The sequence below is a fragment of the Pteropus alecto genome, unplaced genomic scaffold, assembly GCF_000325575.1.
Source record: "Pteropus alecto unplaced genomic scaffold, ASM32557v1 scaffold110, whole genome shotgun sequence".
NCBI classification, from domain to species: Eukaryota; Metazoa; Chordata; class Mammalia; order Chiroptera; family Pteropodidae; genus Pteropus; species Pteropus alecto.
In genome coordinates this window covers 7739345-7760786 of record NW_006431920.1, presented here as the reverse complement: position 1 = coordinate 7760786, position 21442 = coordinate 7739345, and the positions used below count along the sequence as shown (strand labels likewise).

Below are 21442 nucleotides of genomic sequence, written 5' to 3'. Positions count from 1 at the left end.
ATTTCCAAGTTTTTATTCAACTACATTCACCAGTTCCCCCCAAAAAGCAGTGTCGGGCGAGTTTTCATAACCGTTTATTCATTATAAATAGTAAATATTTACTGCACTTTTTACATGAAAGACATTTTTACAACACATTGTTGTTGGTTGAGGCTGCATCACAAAGGTAGAGCTTCTCTCCATCCATCACCCTCTAAGACCAATGTATGAACTAAACTCGGGACTATGTCTAGTCTCACTAACCCACTAGATTGTAGTTCTTGACTCTAAAAGGAATGTATTTGTGCCTACCTGGTTCAAGGCTCCGAGAATAGGAAGAAATAAATAACACTGCCTTCCACCTTCTCGTTCCTCGTAACATCTCAAAACATGAATTTATTGACATTCTAAAATGTCACCACACAGACGTATGTAAACCTCAGTTCCTATAATCTTTTAATGTCGGGTATCATTGTATGATTTAAGAGTACATGAGAGCCACGTGGACATTTCTGTTCTTGCCCTGCCTTTCAGAGAAAAGAGAAGAATGTAAACGTAGTCGTCTTAAAAAGCATTATTCTCGAACGTGGTCTCTGATCCAAAGGAGCGAGCCAGGTGTTGGGTGTCCAGCAAATGGCAAACATCACTGCATTCTACCACAACAAATCATGGGCTGCGAAAATAAAGCACCTGCAAAAATATAGTTCTGATTCTGTCTATATGGCCCCGGCCATTGCCGAAGCCTCCGTGAGGTACACAGTATTGCACACTGATAAGCAGCTGTGGGAATGCACGTCATATCTTCACCCCACAAGCCCCCGTCCCCCACCCAGGTTGGCTTCCAAGTGAAAATGAATTGGGAAAACATCACACACCTCTCCCACACCGGGAAAGAAAACAAGCTTTTCTTCCTGTTATCCCGTATGCTGCTAGCATGATGTGTCCTTCCCGGACGTTGATTAACAACTGAATTACAAATGAAGATAAGATAACAAATAATTGATTTGGGAGGTCCTTTACATCTAGTCTAACTTCCTAAAAACGGTGGCACTTATTTTTATATGAATTTCCAGTGTGTAAAAGTGAAGGATTCCTCCATGCCTGCTTCATTAAGTGAGCAGTTGTAAAGTCGTCAGCATTGGACATCGATCGTGTTAAACTTCAGAGAATTCTGTGACGCTATTTTAGAACATTCTGCTTGCCCAAACCAGTCCAGATAAATCTCACATACACACACACGCACACACGCACACACACATGCTCTCTCTCATACACACACACACGCACACACACGCACACACACATAAATGGAATGTTTTAGCTCCTTGATCATCAGCACAAAAAAGAGTTGGGATATTTGATACGTAGCCATGTAAAATCATTGCCTTAAAATGTTGCATTTGTCTTTTATTGTTCCAGGTCTTCTTTTTCTCCACTGCTTTTGTCCGACATGTTCAAAAGAATTTGAAAGCAACTACTGGAGAAAAATCAATCATTCTTCTTTGTTTCCTGTCAAGACTGCCCCCTCAAAAGGGTGATTTTTTTTTTTTTTTCTGAGAAGATTCTTCATGTCTCGGCTGTGGAGACCGGAAACGGGACCAGTTTTAGCTCCAAGTGGACAGTCCACTTACGCGATATCTGGTTTGAGATAATGAAAGGCACCTGTAAGGAAACACACGTGACTTTTTAGGTCATGCTGGGACAATTCACAGCAAGGGGCAAAATCAGCTACAGGCTGACAGTGTCATATTTAATACCATGGTATCAAAGGATCGAGGCTAATATTTTTATTCCTGAGACAAGTTTGACACAACTCTGTGTCCTTGGGATTATACTCCATAAGATCCTTGAGCTGACCTCATTAAGAACATGTGTTTCCAATGCCAGGGGTTATTTCATTTGGGCCAACCCTTGCGTTTTACCTAGTGGCAATCAGGTTTCACATCTCGGCAATTAATAACCGCAAGATGTTGTTGACATCGGTTAAGAAAATAATTATACGAGCGAGGCCTTGCGGGAACCATCAGCCGACTTTGCCACAAAACCAAGAGTAGATGTGAGGCTGAGTCATACCATTGCCTCACCTTTCTGAAAGAAGAGGTAACGTTTTCCACCCTGCCAGGAATAATCACCCCCCAGAAAGTCCAAGGCTTACTTTGTCCATACTGCCCATATTGGTAGCCTGTGACGGGGTCCATACTGTAGCCCGTGGTGCTGTAGGTGGGTGGACAATAGGACTGAGATGTCGGCAGACTGTCCAAGCTCTTCATATGGTCTAGTCTCTGACTGCAGCTGGCCGACACCGTGGTGGTAGGTTCCAGGCCCCCAGTGAGGGGGGAAAGAGCGTAATCGGTCTGGGGCTGATGGGGAACCCCTCCGTGGTTGGTCAGGAGTCCCATTACCTGAAATAAACAGGCAGATTGGGAAGAAGTGAGAATGCGGGGAGGGCCAGGTCAGAGCCTATAGCTGACAGAACAACTCGAAAAGTCCCATTTTTATTTCTTTGGAAATCTGTTAAAGAGCTGTTCAGAAGATGGTGACCTCCACTCAAAGTGGCAGAGATATTACATCACGCCCAATGATAACATCTGACTGCAGTTTCAGAAAAAAAGAAAGGAGAGGGAAATAGGGGAGGAAGGGAAAGAAAAGAAAGAAAGGGAGAAGGAAGAGAGATTATATCATGCCCCTAGTGATAAAATAGAGTTTCAGAGAAGGGGAAAGGAAGGAGAGACACAGGGACAGAGGGATGGCGCTAGGGAGAAATTACATCTGTTCACATAGAAGAATATCTCCTCAGATATTACATCCGGAAGTTTCACATGCGATTTTAAACAGGCATTCGCATATTATTTTTAAAAAGTTAAGTGAATCCGAATCCAATTCTTGTTGTGAATTCTAAGATCTATGTCTTTTTCTCACAGTGTGCCCTCTCAGGAAGGTCCCGCTCCCTTTCGTGGGCATCCTTCGGTAATCAGAAATAATTGCTCCCACCCTGATGCTTCCTCGTACGTCACTCACCCCTCCTAACACGTAATCATTACCTCATTTACCTACATTGAATTGTGAGAGCTTTGAGGTGAGTAACCTACTCAGCTTTATCCACCCAGCACAGAACAGAGTGAATGAATAAATGGAACTGAATGAATGAATGAATGAATGAGTGAATAAAGGGTAAATGTTGCTCCAAGTAACTGTTTCCATCACCTATTTTTTCATTTCTTCTGTAAACTAACATTTCTTATAAAGAAGCGTTAAATGGAAAGAAAAACCTGAAATGCAAATATGTTATAAAACGTCCATTCGGTTTTGTAAATAACCCTCAAGAGCAAGAGAACTTAAAACAAAACTGTGACAACAGAACAACTTTCAGATTAGCACGGTGACAGGTTTCACAAACTCAAGCTCGCTGACCCTTACAACACCTTGTGACAGAAGTAAGTGGATAATTAATGTCGCAGCTGGGAACCTGCCACACGAGAGAGGAAGTGATTTCTCTCGGCTTCATACAATTCAGTGGCAGAGCTCAAACAGTGATTGTGCAAACTGACTGCCGGGTGAAGAACCTCACTTGCTTACAAAATATCACCTGCTTACAAAGAATGGAAATACGGGGGGCCCACGATTGCACAATATTGCCGTAATAGTCTGGTTGTGCTTTAGGGCATCCGAAGCATATGGATATTAGCGTGGATATCGAATAAGAGCACAGGAGCCCAATGCCTGAGTCCAGGCCTTGAGCTGGCTTCCGAGGAAATTCAGGCCACAGAAGCCTGGATCTGCGGGTTCCAGCAGGGCTGAAAAGGGAGAGGAGTCTTACATCCCAGAAAGCGTCCTAAATTAGATTCCAAAAACAATGAGGCCACAACCCCTTTGGGGAAAGGTCTGCATAATCCTCATAGCTAAACAAAATCTTCTTGAAATACAGCTTTAAAGGGATCCATCTCCTATTAGCCCCTGGGGCGGGGGTTGGGGGGGAGGGAGAGAGAAGGAGAGGGATAGGGAGAGTGAAAGAGAGAGACAAAGAGACAGAGAGAGAGACAGACAGACAGACAGACAGACAGACAGAATCTGTTCACCGCCTTCCATGGGTTATCTTTTCTTTCTCCATTTTAACAACCCACCGATTTCTGTCACCTTTCCCGAGGCCCTGTTCTGCATGTCCTTCTCTCCCTTTCACTGGAGCGCCGGTGTGTGATCCCCCGGGGAGGCCGGCGGGTGTGGGGAAAGCTGCATGGTAATTGAACTACATGGTGAACTATCTTCTTAAAAATTTCTAAAAATGACTTACATTCTTAAAAAAAAATCATCATATGTGACAGCGCGTTGTTTTGTTTTATTAGAGACTTGGGGAAAATGAAAATCACAAGGTAAAGTGAGAATCGATAGGACTCACAGCGCCAGGAGGACGGACGTCTGTAGACCCTGGGGTTCTCTTACCGCCCCACCCAACGCTGTTTATAGCAAGTTAATGACTTCGTCCTTTCTCTTTAAAAAGTCGAACATAACCTAGAATGCCTTTAAGGTATTTCCTGAACATTCTTCCAACTACATGTTGGTTTTTTTTCTTTTTTGTCTTTCTTTGAGGTTAGAGAGAAGATTTTACAGTGGACACTTGGAAAATTCATAAACTTCCACTGATACATTAATTTATTAAATATATTATTTCAAGACAAAATTACTTACATCTATTAGAAGAAAAGAGTCTTTAAAAGAGGTTATTCAATGCTAAATACACTCTTTTTTAATCAGGGGTCCTTTTTTGTGTACTGGTCTAATGGACAAGAATGGATAGGGAAAATAAAAATATAAAAAATGTAACTTTTTAATGACACAGGGTACAAATATTTTACTGTAAATAAGCTGTGCCAAGTAAAAAAAAAAACACACTCAGAAAAAGCAATTTTGTAACTGTATCAATTCAGAGAATAAAATTATCCAGTGATACTAGATAAAAAGAAAATATGTTTTAAATTAACAGCGTTCTTCATGAAGATTCTTGAAACTCAGTTAATGGTATGTTCCTTTAAGAGAGAAATAGAAAACTCTATATATAGTTATAATTGGAGAGTAAGAGCAGAATTTTATTCAAAGCATGCACACTCTCCCATGAGCTATATATATATTTTTGTGATAAACTTTTTTTAATCCTCTACCATACATTTCTTGTTTGCATAACTTTGAAGGCAGCAATAACTTTCCATGGGGGGGATAAAAAAGCCATGAAGATCCTAAAAGAGAAGAAATGAGTCCTTCTCATAAGCAAAATTCAGCTCATCATGTTCGTGGAACAACTTTTTGCAATTGCCGAATTAGAAAAAACAGTAGGTCAGGATTTAAATATAAGACCTTGAAATATATCTCTTGGAGGATGGAGAAGCTATCTGCCAGGGCCCTATTCTAGGGCAAAGAAAGATAGTTCCTCAAAGACTCCAGAGCACAGTGTCCTTAAGACATCTGGGAGCATGATACACTTGGGAGGGATGGCTGCTGGGTGACTGGAATAGAAGGGTACTTGTTGGGTCTTTCTGTCAGTCTTGCCACTGTCATACACAGGAAGCTAGTGACAGCTCCTGCGTTAGCAGTTGCTCTTAGCTCAGCAGCCCAATACTCGCAGTGGCAAATGTGAAGCATGAAGAAGGCCAGAGACCAATTAGCTTTGGTCCCTTTCACTTGCCTGACAGAATCCAAAATACAGACATTCTCCCACAAATTCTTATTTCCGTTGTGATTGTCGCATATTGTAATTGGGATTTGTTTCTCAAGAATTGTGTAAGGATGGGGAAAGAGGCACTAATACTTGCCTACATTTGGTCTGAAAATGACATGAATAAAAAATTATAACTAACGCAATTTATCTCGAAATTTTGCACTGAGAAGACTTGAGAAATATACATCTTTTTAATAACTTCTAATTTAAAAATTAAAAATGAAATCTTTCTTGGAACAAAATAGTGAATACATAAATACAAAATACATTTCCCCTAACATAATTTTGAACCTCAAATCTCCATGGAAGGTTCCTATTACACTTCTATATACATTTCTTTAAAAGCTATTTTGTATTTCATATGGTCCAAGGGACACTATGGAAATTTCCTTTTGCTGCACAAAGAAGTTGGTAAACAAACTTCTTGGAACGCCCCCAATATGGTTATAGAATGTCTTCTAGTCAGATTTTCTCTTTAAGAATACTGTCAGGATTTCTTTTATACATGATTTTCCTACAACAATTTGCAATTCAAAGCGTAAAATAAAATCTTCACTTGTTGCAAAGTGTGTGTGCGTGTGTGTGTGTGTGTGTGTGCGTGTGTGTGTGTTTCCCCCCTCAAAAACCATTAGTAAGCTATTTCTACTGCCGGGCGGACATTTTTCCCTGATATACATATTTTTTAATTTGTGGTGGCGGGAAGCACGGTTGCCTGGCTTTCACAATTTCAAAAAAAAAGAAAGAAAGAAACTCATGCTACTCAGTTCTATCTACTGACCATTGACCACATTCTTATCAAATGCCAGATAAATCCAGGAGGTGGGAGGACTAGGAAATGAACTATCCTTTAATAAATATCTCTGTTTAATAAATATCTCTGGGGAAGGGACATGGGAAAAACCTTAGTTTTTACTTTTAGTTGAGTACAACTCTTAGGTGAGGCATCTGAAAAAAATCTATTAACTATATTTCTAAATAGTACCTCGAAAAACATTTCCCAGATGCCGTCTCTTAATCAATTTATGCATAAACTTTAAAAACAAATTCAAAGCCTCAATATCATGAGTTGACACTTCTTCGGCCAGTTCCTCAGCCATTATTAGAGACATTTTCTGAAGATCTCTTTAAACTCATTCTCGAATTTCAGAATTCCAAATAGGTTGTTTATATCTTGATTGGAAGATTATATGGTTCAGGAATAACTAACTCTTTACAATTGCTTTGTGCCATATTTCTCTTGAATTAATTTTCCTATTGTAAGATTTAATATAAAAGATAAAAACAATGGGCCAAATTAAGATTTACATTTAAACAGTGTGTCTGGAAAATATTTGTCTTGGCCTAGGCATTACGGTTTTGTCTTCCATTGAAAGTGCTCGGGGCTTATCAGAAATTTAAAATGATTTAGCAAATTATGGTGTCCATCTAGACACTTCTTTTTTTGTTAGTAGAAATCCTGGTTCTTGTCTTTTTTTGTTCTCAAGTAACCAAATGTTCTTCTGATTTAACATTAAAAACACACATTGTTACTTTTTAGAAAACCATTGTGATTTACAGCTTTGTATGATATAAAGGTTTTTTTTTTAACCTTCCACTCTTCCCTCCAAGTCTACTGACTACATATATTTTTTTAAATTTGGATATAACTTATTTCGAGCCAAAAGTAAATAAATAAATAATCAAACATTTACCTGAATGATTTTTACAGATACAGGTGCTACTGGAGTCATCTAGGAGTTAAATCTCAGTGACTGTAGCTTTGAGACTAAAAAGCCTACATTTGAACAGCAGAGAATTTCCAGAACATGTTGTCTTCGGATTCAAATGCCTTAGGAATTACCCTGCAGTTGATTAGCATCTAAATAATTAGATTTTTTGGCCCTGTCTGTTTGAAAGCTCAAAGAGAGAAATTGCCTGAAGGCAGAAGTTTCTCTTAAGGTAAGGATGGTGACCTTCTCACCCAGACCGAGAGTTACGGGAAGGGCACGGCCAGGGAAGGGCACGGCCAGGGAAGGGCACGGCCAACCTTTACCTAACCAGATAGAAAACCAGTGCGTTGGAAATGTCCGGCCAAATACATCCTTATTTTTTATTTTAATCCTTAGCTTACATTTTACAAGTAGCTATGTTTAATGTATGTTGAAAGAGTATGAGTGCCAGACATATGTTACATATATTTACAAATTTTATTGGTGAAGAGAGTGGTAAGGACTGGCCCTGTTAAACTCTAAGTAACACATGCTTTAATATCCAGTCCTGTGGCCAATCACAGAATTGCCTTTATTTTATCGGTTCTTTAGAATACCTGTTTCTCAACAGAGCTTAGCTGTTGATAGCAATATTCTTTAGGGACTGATGACTAAAATATAAACCTAGGCAAAAAATTAGTATAGAAATGGCTCACAAGATTCATATATATGATTATTATATGTTATGTATACTATAGATGTATATACTATATAGTATATATACGCATACATACATACATATGTATAGTTTACTTGTAGCTAATGATGAACAATCATATTATATCCATCTATTATCAGTAAAATAAAGCCCAGTAAGAAGAAGCTTATTCCACCTAAATGAAAAAGTATACCAGTTAATGCATTTGGTATTTGACTATGTTAGACCCACCATGGGCCATAATAAAATTCTCATGTGTTTTAATTCATTTACGCATGCCTGCTTTTAATATGCTATGTGACCATGTCTACAATTAATATGATTTATGAGAGAAGAACATGTGCAATATTGGGGGGTATAGCATACATATTTTTTTCTTCTATGAATGAAAAATATAACAAAACAGCTCAAGGCAAATTGTTGGCCGTTAGCGTATTAAGATGGCCTGACAGCGCCCTGAGTAAACTTGGAGGAGTTAATGATATCCTCTTATCTGACCCTGACACATTTGCAGCATGTAATTTACAGAAGCTCTGTCCAGGGAATCTTGACAAATGCTCCTGAGGATGTCGGGGCAATGCTCCATTCTAATGTAAAACACATGTGGGTCAAGATGTCCTCATTCATCACTCAACACAGAGGGTCTCAAACTCTTTCTGGGAGGAATGACATTACCTGCTGTTAACTCTTCTCGGCTCAGGAAATTTCTCACAACCACAGTAGCCCTCTGAAGGGTAAGCGCTCAAACCTATCATCGTTTCAAAAACCTGTCTGAAAACATGACTGTGAAAAATCAAACATATATCTTGGTTTAATTTCATGACTAGTTCAGGACACGTTTACTAAACATTAATTGACCCTTTAGGACCTAAGATTCCAAATATAGAAAGGGAAAAGCTCTGGGCTTAGGCATCTTGCATGAGATGACATGTAAAATTTTATCTCTAATTGCTAAAAACTAAACCTTCATTCAAGGAAACGCAGGGCTGGTTGAGCCTCATAACCATTCATAAATGCAAACCTTGCTGAGCCTTTAAGCTGCCTAGCTCTGTCTGAGATTCAACAAAAAACTTAAAATAAGGTAGTTCTAATTTTTGAGGAATCTCTAAACTGTTTTCCATAGTGGAATCTAAAGAACAAAACAAACAAACAAACAAACCAACAGAAACATACTCATAGATACAGAGAACAAACTGATGGTTACCAGATGGGAGGGGGGTTAGGGAGGTTAGGTGAAAAAAAGGGAAGAGATTAAGAAGTACAAATTGGTAGTTAAGAAACAGTCTTGGGGATGTAAAGCACAGCACGGGGAATATAATCAATAATATTGTAATAACTATGTATGCTGCCAGGTGGGTACTAGACTAATTGAGGGGACCACTTCATACATAAAACTATATAAGTGTCTAACTACTATGCTATATATCTTAAACTAATAGAAAATAATATTGAATGTCAACCATAACTGAAAATTTTAATTAAAATGGAAGAAAAAGCACTTATATAATAAACTAGAAGAAGGGACTCGACTCTGCCCCTCCTAAACAGAGAGATATTAGGCTCCACCATATTCTTATTCCACTAAAATTTCCCTAAAATGAAGGGCAGACATTCCAGCACACTAAGGGAGGGAAACAGTTGCCCAGCTCGACAAGGAAATATCTCCTTTCTTCTAGACTATGTATGAAGGAGGCACATATGTCTGTGGCTGCCCAAAGTCAATGTCATAACACTCCATCTGCTAAATGCCTGACGCTAATAGAAGAGAGGCTTCCCTTCCCTTCTCTCCACATGAAGGAGGGTATGTCCTTAGGATGGAGAAAAGAGCCAGCTGAACAGACCAAGTGATACTGATGTAAAGAGCAGATGTCAAGAATGAATATATCCTTTAGGGAATGTTTTCTGGCCATTTCCATGAGCTTTGTGGTGAGGCAGAATAAGCATTCATTTAAAATACCTGGAAACCTGTAGCAACTCAACAGATATGGGACAACATCCGAGCATATAGTCTTCCAAGAACCAGAAGCTATGATGCCACAAAGCCAAGAGCCCACCTACCTTCATTTCCTCCCTTACCCAATTCCAGGGGCACTGGACTATAAAGATGTGTTGCTTTTCCACTTAAAAGTATACTTGTGTCCTTAATCATAAATTGGGCAGTAGCTTATGCCTCCCATTGCACAGGCAACTTTATGTTGGCTGCCAACATACAGGGAAGCCACTTACATAGGTCTTTGGTCTACAGAAATTAAATCCTACAGATATCGACAAAAGAGAGTCTTTGTCACTTAGTGATTAAAAGAACCCTCCCCAATCAGTTAACTCAGAATTACTTAGATGGCCCCTTACTTTCTAAAATATTTCTATTCCTGTTGTTTTAGCTTCCTTTATCTTTCGCTGGTGAGAGAGAAGCACAGATTCATCAGATTCTCCTGCCTCTGAGGTAAGTGCTTCCAATTTATCTGATATCTAGTATCATAGAAGCTGGAATGTATATTTTTCAAAATGCATTCATGTAATATCGTATTTCAATAAATCAAAACAAGAATAAGAAGAGAAAAACAATAAGACAATCCTTTGTTCTCCCCACACTTAGCCCCATGGAATGAAGGATCGTTGGTTCTCGTGTTTGTTGTAGTAGATTCTCATGCTATTATGATCAAATTGTACATTGTATTACTGGGGACTATCATATCTCAGGCACATTACAACTACTGCATTCTGAATAATATCAATAACAGTCCTTAGTTCTTTAAAATGTCTAAGTGGAATGTCTGAAAATACTCAGTCCACAAAAAAACTGCCTTTCTTTCAAGATTACTCAGTTTCCACATTTGCTTTCTTTGTCAGGGACAAACAAAAGTAATATTTTTTTGTCAGCATCTCGCATGATATCTCTAAGTAAATAAAAATAAAAGTCCTGTTGCAATAGTATTATTACTTTGTCAAAAAGATTTAAATTTCTTAAGTACTGTGTTTCGCAACATAACTCCATGGGACGATTCTTTTTTATTACCTTCCGAATTTAACAAGGAGGTAAAACAGAAGCTGAGCTAGTTCAAGCCAATTGTCAGAAGACACATAGCTAGTGAAGGGCTGACAAGTACGGAATCTAATGCCTTTGACCTTGGGGCTCCTTCTTTAGATGGATGAGTTACACCCACAAAGCAATCAATTCACTGAACAGGAATTCTCTTGCCTTCTTTTACTCCATCTGCCTTAACTAAACATTATTAAGCATATATAATTGCTTCGTCCTTAAAATTACTCTCTTTCCTGCCAAGTTGTTATACTGAGGGCTGAGAATGTGTTGAGGCAGAAGATGACATCAGATGTTAAATAGAAAGAACCACTCGCTTTAAAAAAAAAAAAAATCAAGGGAACTATTTTTAGAAATGGACAAATCATGAGTGGAGTCCCCACTGAATATTCTTTCATTCAGCACTTCCTAAGAAATGTTCTTCAAAATTTGGAAGTTTGATACTCAACAAAAGGGCTCCACAGTTAAATTAGAAAATACTGAGTTATAGTTGAGAACCATACGATTTCACTCATATGTGAGATATAAAACTGAAAGCAACAGACAAATAAGACACAGACTACAGTTTAGTGGTTGCCAGAGGGAAGGAGGGGAGCGGGGAAGTTAGATAATGGTAACGGGGGTCAAATATACGGTGACAGAAGGAAATGTAACTTTGGGTAGTGAACACAATGCAATATACATAGGATGTACTGTTGAATTGTACACTTGAAACTTACATAATTTTATTAACCAGTGTCATCTCAATAAATTTAATTTTAAAAAAACACTGAGTTATAAAACATGTTTTCATACTGCAAGCCTTGTCAGAGCTTTCAGCAGGCTAACGTGTACTGAGACTGAAAGACGAAGGGGTATAATCTGTAATATTTATCAAATTGTTGATTCAGAATTTTTTCCCCCAAACCACTGTACCAAGGAGCCCACTTTAGGGAACAAGCCTTTATTATGAGGCACTGTTTGGTTTCTGGGTGTTCAAAACTGATTATGACCTAGCACCATTCCTCTAGAAGCCGAGAGTCAAAAGGGTAAATAGATATACTATAATATAACACAGTGTGGTATGTGTTTTAACAAGGTAGAAATACAAAAATGTGACATTGACAAAGGCTAAAACAAGAAATTCTGCCTGAAAGAGTCATGAAAGGGTTGACATTGATCTAGAAATTTTCCCATGGGTCATAAACAGTTTTTTAATCTCAGAACAGATGCAATAGTTTATTCAATTTTTAATGTAAGCCGCATGAAATGAGACATCAGCATTTTATGAGAAGAAAAAGTAATGATTGCTTTGAATCCCTGTCTCCTTCATGACTTCAGCACTGAGGACTAGCTGTGCCATCATCTTACCGTGAAGAAATAGTCCCTTCAAGGTGGAAATCCTACCCTGTGATTCTTCAGAGTACATCATCAAAAAATCTCCCAGTTTGCCATCTTTCCCATTGATCAGCAAGGACAACACAATCACTGATCTCCGAGATTCTAGTTTACCGAACTCTAGCAAAATGTCAAGAGTAATTTTTAAATATTATACTGTACATTGAAAAATATACACCTCTGATGAAACCCAGACTGTTTTGCAGAGACAGATTCTTTAGGGGAAAAAAAATAGTATACAACTAATGACTGAATCCAGTCTTCTGTGTCTGCAGTACAAAGCACACATTCAGCCTCTAATTGAATAAATATGCAAGTATTCAGATTTCTGTAGATATTGCCATTTTGCAAATGCAGTAATAAATTAAAAGCTTTACATTGCATTCCAATCACATATAAAGGGTTGATTCAGACCACTGGCCTCACATTAGAATCCAGCACAGCTTTACTAACTACAAAGAAAAACTTTTATTCTAGTAGCTTAATTATAGACCAAGCAATCACACTCCATTTTTTTTTCTCTCCACAATGGCTAAAAGAATTCAAATGGGCCTAAAAACGATAGGGTTGTTGCATTTGATTTGTTCAAGGTACAGGAGAAAATAACTGATGGAGTTTCTATTTAAATCAATTCAGTAGAAACCAACAAAATTTAATTCTGCAGGAAAGGTTTTCTTGTGGCTCCTTTCAGTGACATGATGTAAGATCCAATCACTGACGGCTGCCCCCTCCCTTTCTTTAGAAAGGAGATTTGGGCCAAGTGGTTGTTTCTCTCAGTTCTCCAAATCCATAACTAACTCTAGGGACTGTGGCTAGAGCTGACATAAACCAGGGCTCCCCTCATTCTTTAAGGGGAGCGACCACAGCCTTCGGAGAAAAACCAATGGCACCAAGTCAATTACAGTCAGCATCGATTCAACAAATGGATTAGCAGCGATGTTTTCACCACAGACAGAACATCTCAAAAGCCTACTATGGAAGAATGGAAACATGCAAATGGCCAGTGGCTATTCTGGGATAGCTGAAATGGGCTCATTTATGATCATAAACATCCTTGAGCCTTCAGAAACATGTGAGGCTTCGGCAGCCCTGGTTTTGAGCTCATGAACTGCTTCAGAAATGAAACAGAAAGAGACACGAGCTTTGGAGAGGCAACCACTTTTGCACAGAATGCCTCTCTGTCTAAGCTTTGTTTGACACCCCACCAATCTCTTTAATCAAAATCACTTCTGCAGAAGAATTTCTGGAAAGTATAAAGGGAAGGAAGTGGTTCTATGGGGAAATGGGTTGGTGGCAGGCCACCTGCTTGTCTGGTTTTGAACGATGATAAAAGTAGGCTGAGGGCACAGGATCTGCAACTTGTGTGTGAAATGGACAAAACAACTGGTCTGGCATCAAGTAGCTTCTGGATGCATGCCCAAAAATGTTCAGAAGAGCAGCTCTCTGAAACAGGAGCTGGCCTTGCCACCAGAGAAAATTGTATTGCTTTTACATATATCGAGAGTACAAGAGAAGGTCAAGGAATGACCATGCCACAGTGAAAAAGATTGTCTCCTGATATGAAACGGAAAAGTACCCATCACAACCATCTGAATAACTATATCCCAACCACATAACAAGCTGAGCATGGTACGTATACCTCCCATGGACAAAGAGCCATCGTCTTGCCTGGCAGCTAAGGAATTTGAGATAATTGTGAACACTGTGGTCCAAAAAATGACAAGCTAAATCAAAAGCAGCCTTGAGTTCTGTGTACACATATTAACACTTAAATGCTCCTCCTTAATAAGTTTTAGGATTAACAAATGTTTGTCAAAAGAAACTGTGCTGAGCAATTGAAATCAAATTTGAAATGGAACCACAACAGTCTAATACATATATGCATGAAATGGAGAAGCTGCCTAATAAGCGTAGCTGACACCAAATATGCAATTTACATACATTACACACTAATAATCTCAATTTTAATATTATTCTTTAAAAGCAACTGGAGGGTGGTTGAGTTAAAGGTTTTCTTTTGTGAAATGTGATTAAGAACAAAAGTTGATCTTGGCGTCTTCCGCCATTAACCACAATCTCGTTAATATAAAGATCTATCTGCTTTCTTGAGTTTTGTTTCTGAGACCATGTCTCATCCCCACAAAGCTGTGATGATTCAACCAGACTTAACAGATGAATGGCCGATAAACCTGATGAGATCTGCAGACCTACTCTTTGTTCCTGAGTTGCTGAGTGGTGAGCAAACATCCAAGCATTTTCAAGCCTGGTACACAAATCTTTATGAGATTTTTTTTTTCTTTCCTCAGTAGATTATCCATGAAATAGGACAGGTGTACTGGTTATTCAATTACATCTTACCCAAGACCTGGACAAACTTTGAAATGAGGCCTCTGAGCATAGCTCTTACCATGGGGATTTATTAATAACAGTTAAACATTCTCTAAAACAAAACTTTTTTTTTGTAATTTAAGCCTATTTTCTTATTTTGTCATTCGTTTCACTCGTAAACCAGAAATGAAAATCTGCCCATCTGCTCTAAACATAAAATGTGTTCATAATAATCCAGATTTATACCAAATGTATTTTTAAGTATTGCTGAATTGAGAGTACTCGAAATTTATGGCCTCTGAGGTTGCAAAGAGGACTTCCTCTTTTTAAGGAGGGAAATGCTTAAAATGAATGTAAGAAAGGCTCAGAAAGCTTCTTGGATATCAAATGGCTCCGTAGGAAAAAAAAAAAATGTCAATGATATAAGAGTAAATGAATCAAAACCATATGGATCAAATTTTCCCTAAAATACACAGTTTGAAAAATTAAGGAGGAAAAGTGCTCGGCAAAATGTGTTTTAGGTTTTACCAAACCCAAAACATTTGAAGAATCATTTGCAATAGTTGATGAACCCTAAATGCAGCCAAGTTGGCCCATTTTTATATAACACATAACAAATAAAAAAAAGCTTCCTAGAAATCATGTAACCCACTGATACTGTATTTCACTCAAAAAAATCATTAGAAGCTATCACCAAAAACTGTAGACTTCGTAGAAATAGGATGGGGACAGGGTGTGACATGATAAGATTGTTGATTTAATTGGCTTTGTTTTGGGGGGTTGGCTCTGTGTGTTTGGGGGCATCGCGAGAGACTAGTGTTTCTTGGAAAGAAAGTTAATTAGAAGAACATGTTAATTAGTCTCATGTCTGGAGCATATGGTGGTATTTCCTTGGCACGCCATATTCCAAGTCAACATTCTTTTTTCTCTCCTACGTATGCAGGAAGGGGCTGATAACATACCATCTGGGTTTGAAGGGGAAATACATGGCCTCTATTTCCCTGTGTTCTTTCTGTGTTGTCCCACACCAAGAGGACACAACCTTTCAAAAGAAAGCTGCTACTACAAGTGAAAGCCCTCTCTAGAGTGAGTTGAATGGTTTTCTTTCTCAGAGGGTGTTTTGTCATTCATTATATAAGCCTTGTCTCCTGAAAGGGTTATGTAGTTCAAACAGAATATAATTCAGAGACGGAAGAAAATTTTGAGGTCATTAGCCTACACCCCTCTCTCACCCATCACTGAGAATCTCGCCTCAAGTCCCCAGACAGATCCAGTCTTTGAGGAGATGGGAAGCCAAATACTCCAATTTTGAAGACTTTCAATCATGCCTGCAGGAAAATCAGGCTTCCTATTAGTGCCAGAGCTCGTGAAAAACTTTCTAGGACATTGTGCTTCTTCACCAAGTGAAATGTGTAATTTCTGTTTATAGAGGAATTGGTAACAACTGGCAGAGAGATAGATTTGTCTCTTAACTCTGCTGGTAAATCACCCGGTCATTTAGATGATTATGTTGCATTGGCCTCAGTTTTCCATAAGTAAAATGGGAACATTGCCCAGATATAGTTACTGATTCCCTCAAAAAAAAGATAAACTTGCCAAAAATTAGGTAGTGCACAGACCCTTTCAGCAGCTTGAGGAAAGATATGGCCAAATTTTCTACAATTTTTTGAATCTCAGTGCTCTGAGATTCATAAGTGCTATTCCAATCCAAGCAGCTGGACAGGTATGAGCTTCCTGAGTCACTGCTTCACGTCCTTCCCTCATGAAGTTGAGACCTTCCCTGAGAGAAAGACTGAGGACAACTAACAAACGCCATTTGCCTAATGGCTTCGATTCCAAACTTTAAAAAATCTTTGCTTGAAGGAGCAAATATGTTAGAAACCCACCCCCAAAAAAAAGCAACAGAAGTCCACACACAGAGAGAAACAATATATCTGTCATAGTGTCTATGAGTTCTTTGACAAGAAGCTAGAAAGCCCATTGAACAATAGTTCATACACATTCTAACACATGATTTTCAAGTGTGCATGGCAAACAACACATCAATTTCAATGACACTAGGAAAAAAGTCAAATAAGATGCGCAAATATTTTTAACGTGTCAGATAAACCTCCACTGAAGAGATCTACAATGAATTGATCATAACGACTCAAAAACTTTAGCTCCAGTTCAATTTAAATTAATAGGTGGGGAAAGGCCTATGATGAAATGTAAAAACAGAGAAAAGGCAAGATGCAAAGTTACAGGCACTACTATATTTTTTGAAAAGATATAAAAGAAGACCAGAAAGGCAATATGCAAAAATATTAACAGCAGTTGCCCAGGGTAATTTTTTTCTACTCTAAAGACACTCTAAAAAATATATTTCCATTTTCTACAATAAGCATACAGATTATTACTAGAAGTTGTTAGAAGATTAATAGAAAAAACCATGTAAAGCAAAAAAATAGGTAAAGAGAGTATTAGCAAAAAAAAGAAAGTATAAATTAACCTGAATCCAAAGGTTTAGAAAACTAGTTTCTACTAAATGATTTTAAAATATGACTAAAGTCCCTGCCTCTGTTTTTCATGAAATCTGTTTCCTCTTCACCCAAGTATGAATGGACTAGATCGAGTGAGATCTAGACCAGGAGCCAAGAAGTCTAGGTTCTAGCCCCAGCCCACTCACTGTTGGCCCCATGGCCTTCAGCAGGCCACCAGCTATCTGAGCCTCAGTAGATTTGTCTGCCTTTTAGATGTCCAGACAGAGGCAGAAAAAGCAGGAGGATAGGAGGAAAAGAGAAGGAGAATGGTAATCGAATGGTTAGTTTCATCTTAATATTGTATGGTCCGATATATTAATAAGCACTTCTACATAATAAGCAATGATTTGAAAGGGTCACCACCCTCTCTTTACTCTCTGCTTTAGTCAACAGGTTAAACAGGTGGGTAGATGTGGGCTCTTTTCTTCAAATTTTCTTTGTAATACTTTTAATAAAGCCAGGTAACCAAAAGTAGGGTAGCCCCTCCCCCCTTGCTTAGAGTGACTCCCGAGAAGTGCTAAATCCCAAAAGCTACAGAAATGTGAATTCTAATTCCTAATTCTCCTACTCCGTTGTTTTGCAAAGATGGTTGACAAGATACGGATTCACTCACTGCCTTTCATTCTTCAACTTTGCCCGAGGAAATGAGGGGCTCGCTCCATATTATTTGTCTCTTGCCTAACTCATTGGGGAACGCTTCAAGAATGAAGACAACAGAGATTCCTACTGCTGGTTTGAGGCAGAAATGTATGGAAGAAATGCAAACTATCCTAGATATTTGCAATGTTTTAAGTAAGGAATTAACATAATATCTAAGAGCATAATAAAGAAATACAAGAAACGTTGCAAGTTGCCTACGAAATTTTACATTGTTTAATATTGGAATAATTCCCTCTCTACCATCAACTCTAGAATCATAGCCAAGCTTCCTGAAACTCAATAATTAACTGTTTCAAGATCAAATGCTAATAATTCCATTGACATAACGCTTATATAATACAGTAAAATATACTCATTATAACATGCAAGGTGATACACTTATAATACAAAAAACTAGCAGCTTCACTTATAGAATACAGATCCGTGTTGTTATATTTATTATGACTGAACACTATGAAATGCTGAGGGAGTCTCGAGTCTCACCTTCAGGAACTGGTTAGGGTTGAAGTTTACTTTTATTAAAACTCTCAACCAAATCATGTTCCTAAAAAGCTTTTCTATGGCCCAAAACCACTTATTTTAAAAACTGCAGAGATAACTACTTCTGACGTTACTTCTAAGCTGTGGAAGACGCTGATAATGCTATAAATCTGGGCATTTCAAAGATGTATCTTTTAATATAAGTCCATGATTTTCATGCAAAATCACATTCATAAATGCCAGCATTTAGAAATTAAATGCATTCAAGTCCTGTAGGAAGCACGTTCATTGTTTTCATGTTGTTATTTTCGGCTGAGGTTTAAAGCCATCTCTTATTTTTTTTATCCCAGGATGTGCTACAGGAATCTATGCAACTTAATTACATTTACTGTTACCGAAAAAAAAAAAAAGGATTTATGAACTTTTGCCTTTAGGCAGAAATGTTTATTTCATTGCCTTTACTATTCATTCTTTTCAACTCCAACAGCTTTGAACTTTTCAGCTGCTCAGAGTTATCACTGTGGTGCAGAGCCCGGGAACTCCACTCCCAAGACTCAAACCACAAGTTGAAGAAAACGAAGAAGGCAAAGATATATGAGTCGTTATTTTGGCCACCCTTTGTGCCATTAAAATCTCATTTTCTGCCTATTAGAATGCCCTCTTGGTGCTTAGGCAGCGGTGATAGTCAGTGATTAGTGTGTAATTGACTATAATTGTCTTTTCACTTTTCATTTGTGTCATTCTGAGCTTCTCTCTGTTTTTCTAACCACCAAGAGGAAAAAGGGGGTTAAGAAAAGATAAAGCTGTTAAAACTCTCACTCTCAGCCCTGAAGAGATTCTCGATTGCAATTATAGATTGCAACCCCTTTGTGACATTTCTCCAAATTTAGCGGGCTGCTGTCCTCGCCACCTGGGCCAAGAGCTCCCTAATAAAATCAAGCGATCTGTATTTAAACAACTGCTAATAATGTCAATCTCAGACAGATGCCACATGTAGGAAATCTAACCAACCCTCTGACACGCAATTATCAAGGCAATTTATTAATATGATCTCTCAAGAAAAGCTCATAGTCCAATGCAAATTAGAAAAACAATTACAACATTCAAATACCTCTATAGTCCCAAAGAGCAGTAATTCTCCTAATCCATGCATTTATGACTCATTTACACCAGAGCACTGTAGTCATCAGCTGGGTCTCTCTCCACACAACTTGTTTGCTTCCTCTCGGATTGTTTTATAAAAGCTGATGTTTTCTTATTAGCTGCTTTTGCTCACAACCCTATCGGCTGACCGAATACCATGTTTTTAAAAAACGAGCGTGAGCTTCTAATCCAAAGGCCAGAACTAGGAGTGGAGATGGCAAATGCCTCGACGACTAATTATAAACATAAAATTTCTGTGATTACACTGAAACTGACTTGAATTTTAAGTCTAAGCCACAACTTTTGATACAGCCTGTAGGAAGGTTGGAGAGAAAGGAAACCAGGAAAGTGAAATCATGTGGCTTATATAAAGAATACATTATGGTTTAAATTTGGCAATTCATTATACGACCGCCTCAGGGAATTGACTATTTGGTTCTGGTACACAGCAAATCGTCTGTCTGGAAACACGGGACTGACCTGAGGTGAAAGGCCATTGCCAATGGCGGGGTTCATGGGGTTGGAGGGCCCGGACGGAGGCACAAAGCTGTCTGTATAGCTGGAAAATCCATGCCTGGTGCTGGGGAGACAGTAGGCAGAGCTGCTGTCTGGGTTTGAAGGAATTGTGCTTTGGTGTACAGTGCTCGGAGGAAGCGGCTGAGGTCTGTGGACGGTGCTGCTGGGATCTGACACGGCTACAATGAAGAAAATGGTTAGCCATAAAGTTCCTTTGTAGGCCAGCAGAGAAAGTTCAGTGCCAAAGTTCATGGTCACCAAGCCATCGGTAGTATCTATTGGTCAGCCCAAATGTTAACATCCAACTGTGTTTCTTAACGTGCACGTATAGAACCAGTCACAACCAATATAGCCACTTGTCTGCACATATGTGCAAGTACATAACTTATTTATATACTTTCATGGCACACTCGCCCAGACTAGGAATTCAGAGATCACATTAACGATGCTAACAAACCTATTCTGGTAGTGGCTGTTAGTAATCAACATGAGAATTAACCAATGTAAGAGCTTGCAAGTCTCAAATTTCTTTAGCAAATATACTTTCGCATCACTTAAGTATTGGTGCAATCGTATAGTTCGAATGCTTGAAATGCTATCTTTCATAATCCAAAATGATTTTATCTGATCGGTTCTCTCATTCACCTCTATGTGCTAACAAATTCTGATTTTATCAAATCTTCCCCCGCCTCCCCCGCCCCACCCCATAACCACCACAGTCAGTAACCATCATAGAATTTCAGTCAATGGCAGACTGGAGAACAAACGTAGAGGTAAAATTTTAACAAAAAAGAAGCACATCGCATATTTATTTAGAAAGGTTATTTTGTTCTATTGTTTTGTTTTGTTTTAAAATACCGAAATAGTGTTATATTACAATGCAGTTTATCTAGAGAGATTCAAGTGTGTCCCAGAACAAACTATGTTTCTGAAATGTGACTGGGACATTCAGGACAACCTGATGGAATGTAACTAACACAGAAACAGCAACAACGTCAGCATGGCATGAAATTAGCAGCAGGAAAAGCGGTGGGGAGTTATATTTTAACCCTTGGCTCCCCCCCTCCATACCTTGGGGAATAGCCGTGGGCTGGTAAGAGGTCTCCGACAGCTGGTATGTTGGCAGGGTCGGCATGGCAGTGGGAGGGAAGCCCCCCGGAATGAGATGGTTGAAAGCCATCAGTTGATTGGCCCCAGCTTGCTTCCTCCATCTTGCACGGCGGTTGCTAAACCAGACCTATGGATTTAATTTAAAATTTGAGGATTTCACTGATGAAATAATAG

General features: G+C 38.7%; 1 protein-coding gene across 4 annotated transcripts in view; it reads right to left on the bottom strand.

Moving 5' to 3' along the window:
* Window positions 1-1324: 1324 nt before the first annotated feature.
* PAX3 (paired box 3) overlaps window positions 1325-21442 on the bottom strand; it is a 91763-nt gene continuing 71645 nt past the window's right edge. The window contains exons 6-10 of one of the 4 annotated variants that reach the window (XM_006906673.1): window positions 21230-21395; window positions 20123-20337; window positions 2135-2381; window positions 1611-1641; window positions 1387-1453 (exon numbers count right to left, since the gene is read on the bottom strand). In XM_006906673.1, coding sequence (XP_006906735.1) covers window positions 1387-1453; window positions 1611-1641; window positions 2135-2381; window positions 20123-20337; window positions 21230-21395 — 726 coding nt within the window. Of the gene's footprint in view, window positions 1454-1530; window positions 1642-2134; window positions 2382-20122; window positions 20338-21229; window positions 21396-21442 lie in introns of those variants that run through there. The other 3 variants (XM_006906676.1, XM_006906674.1, XM_006906675.1) reach the window with 3 other exon arrangements.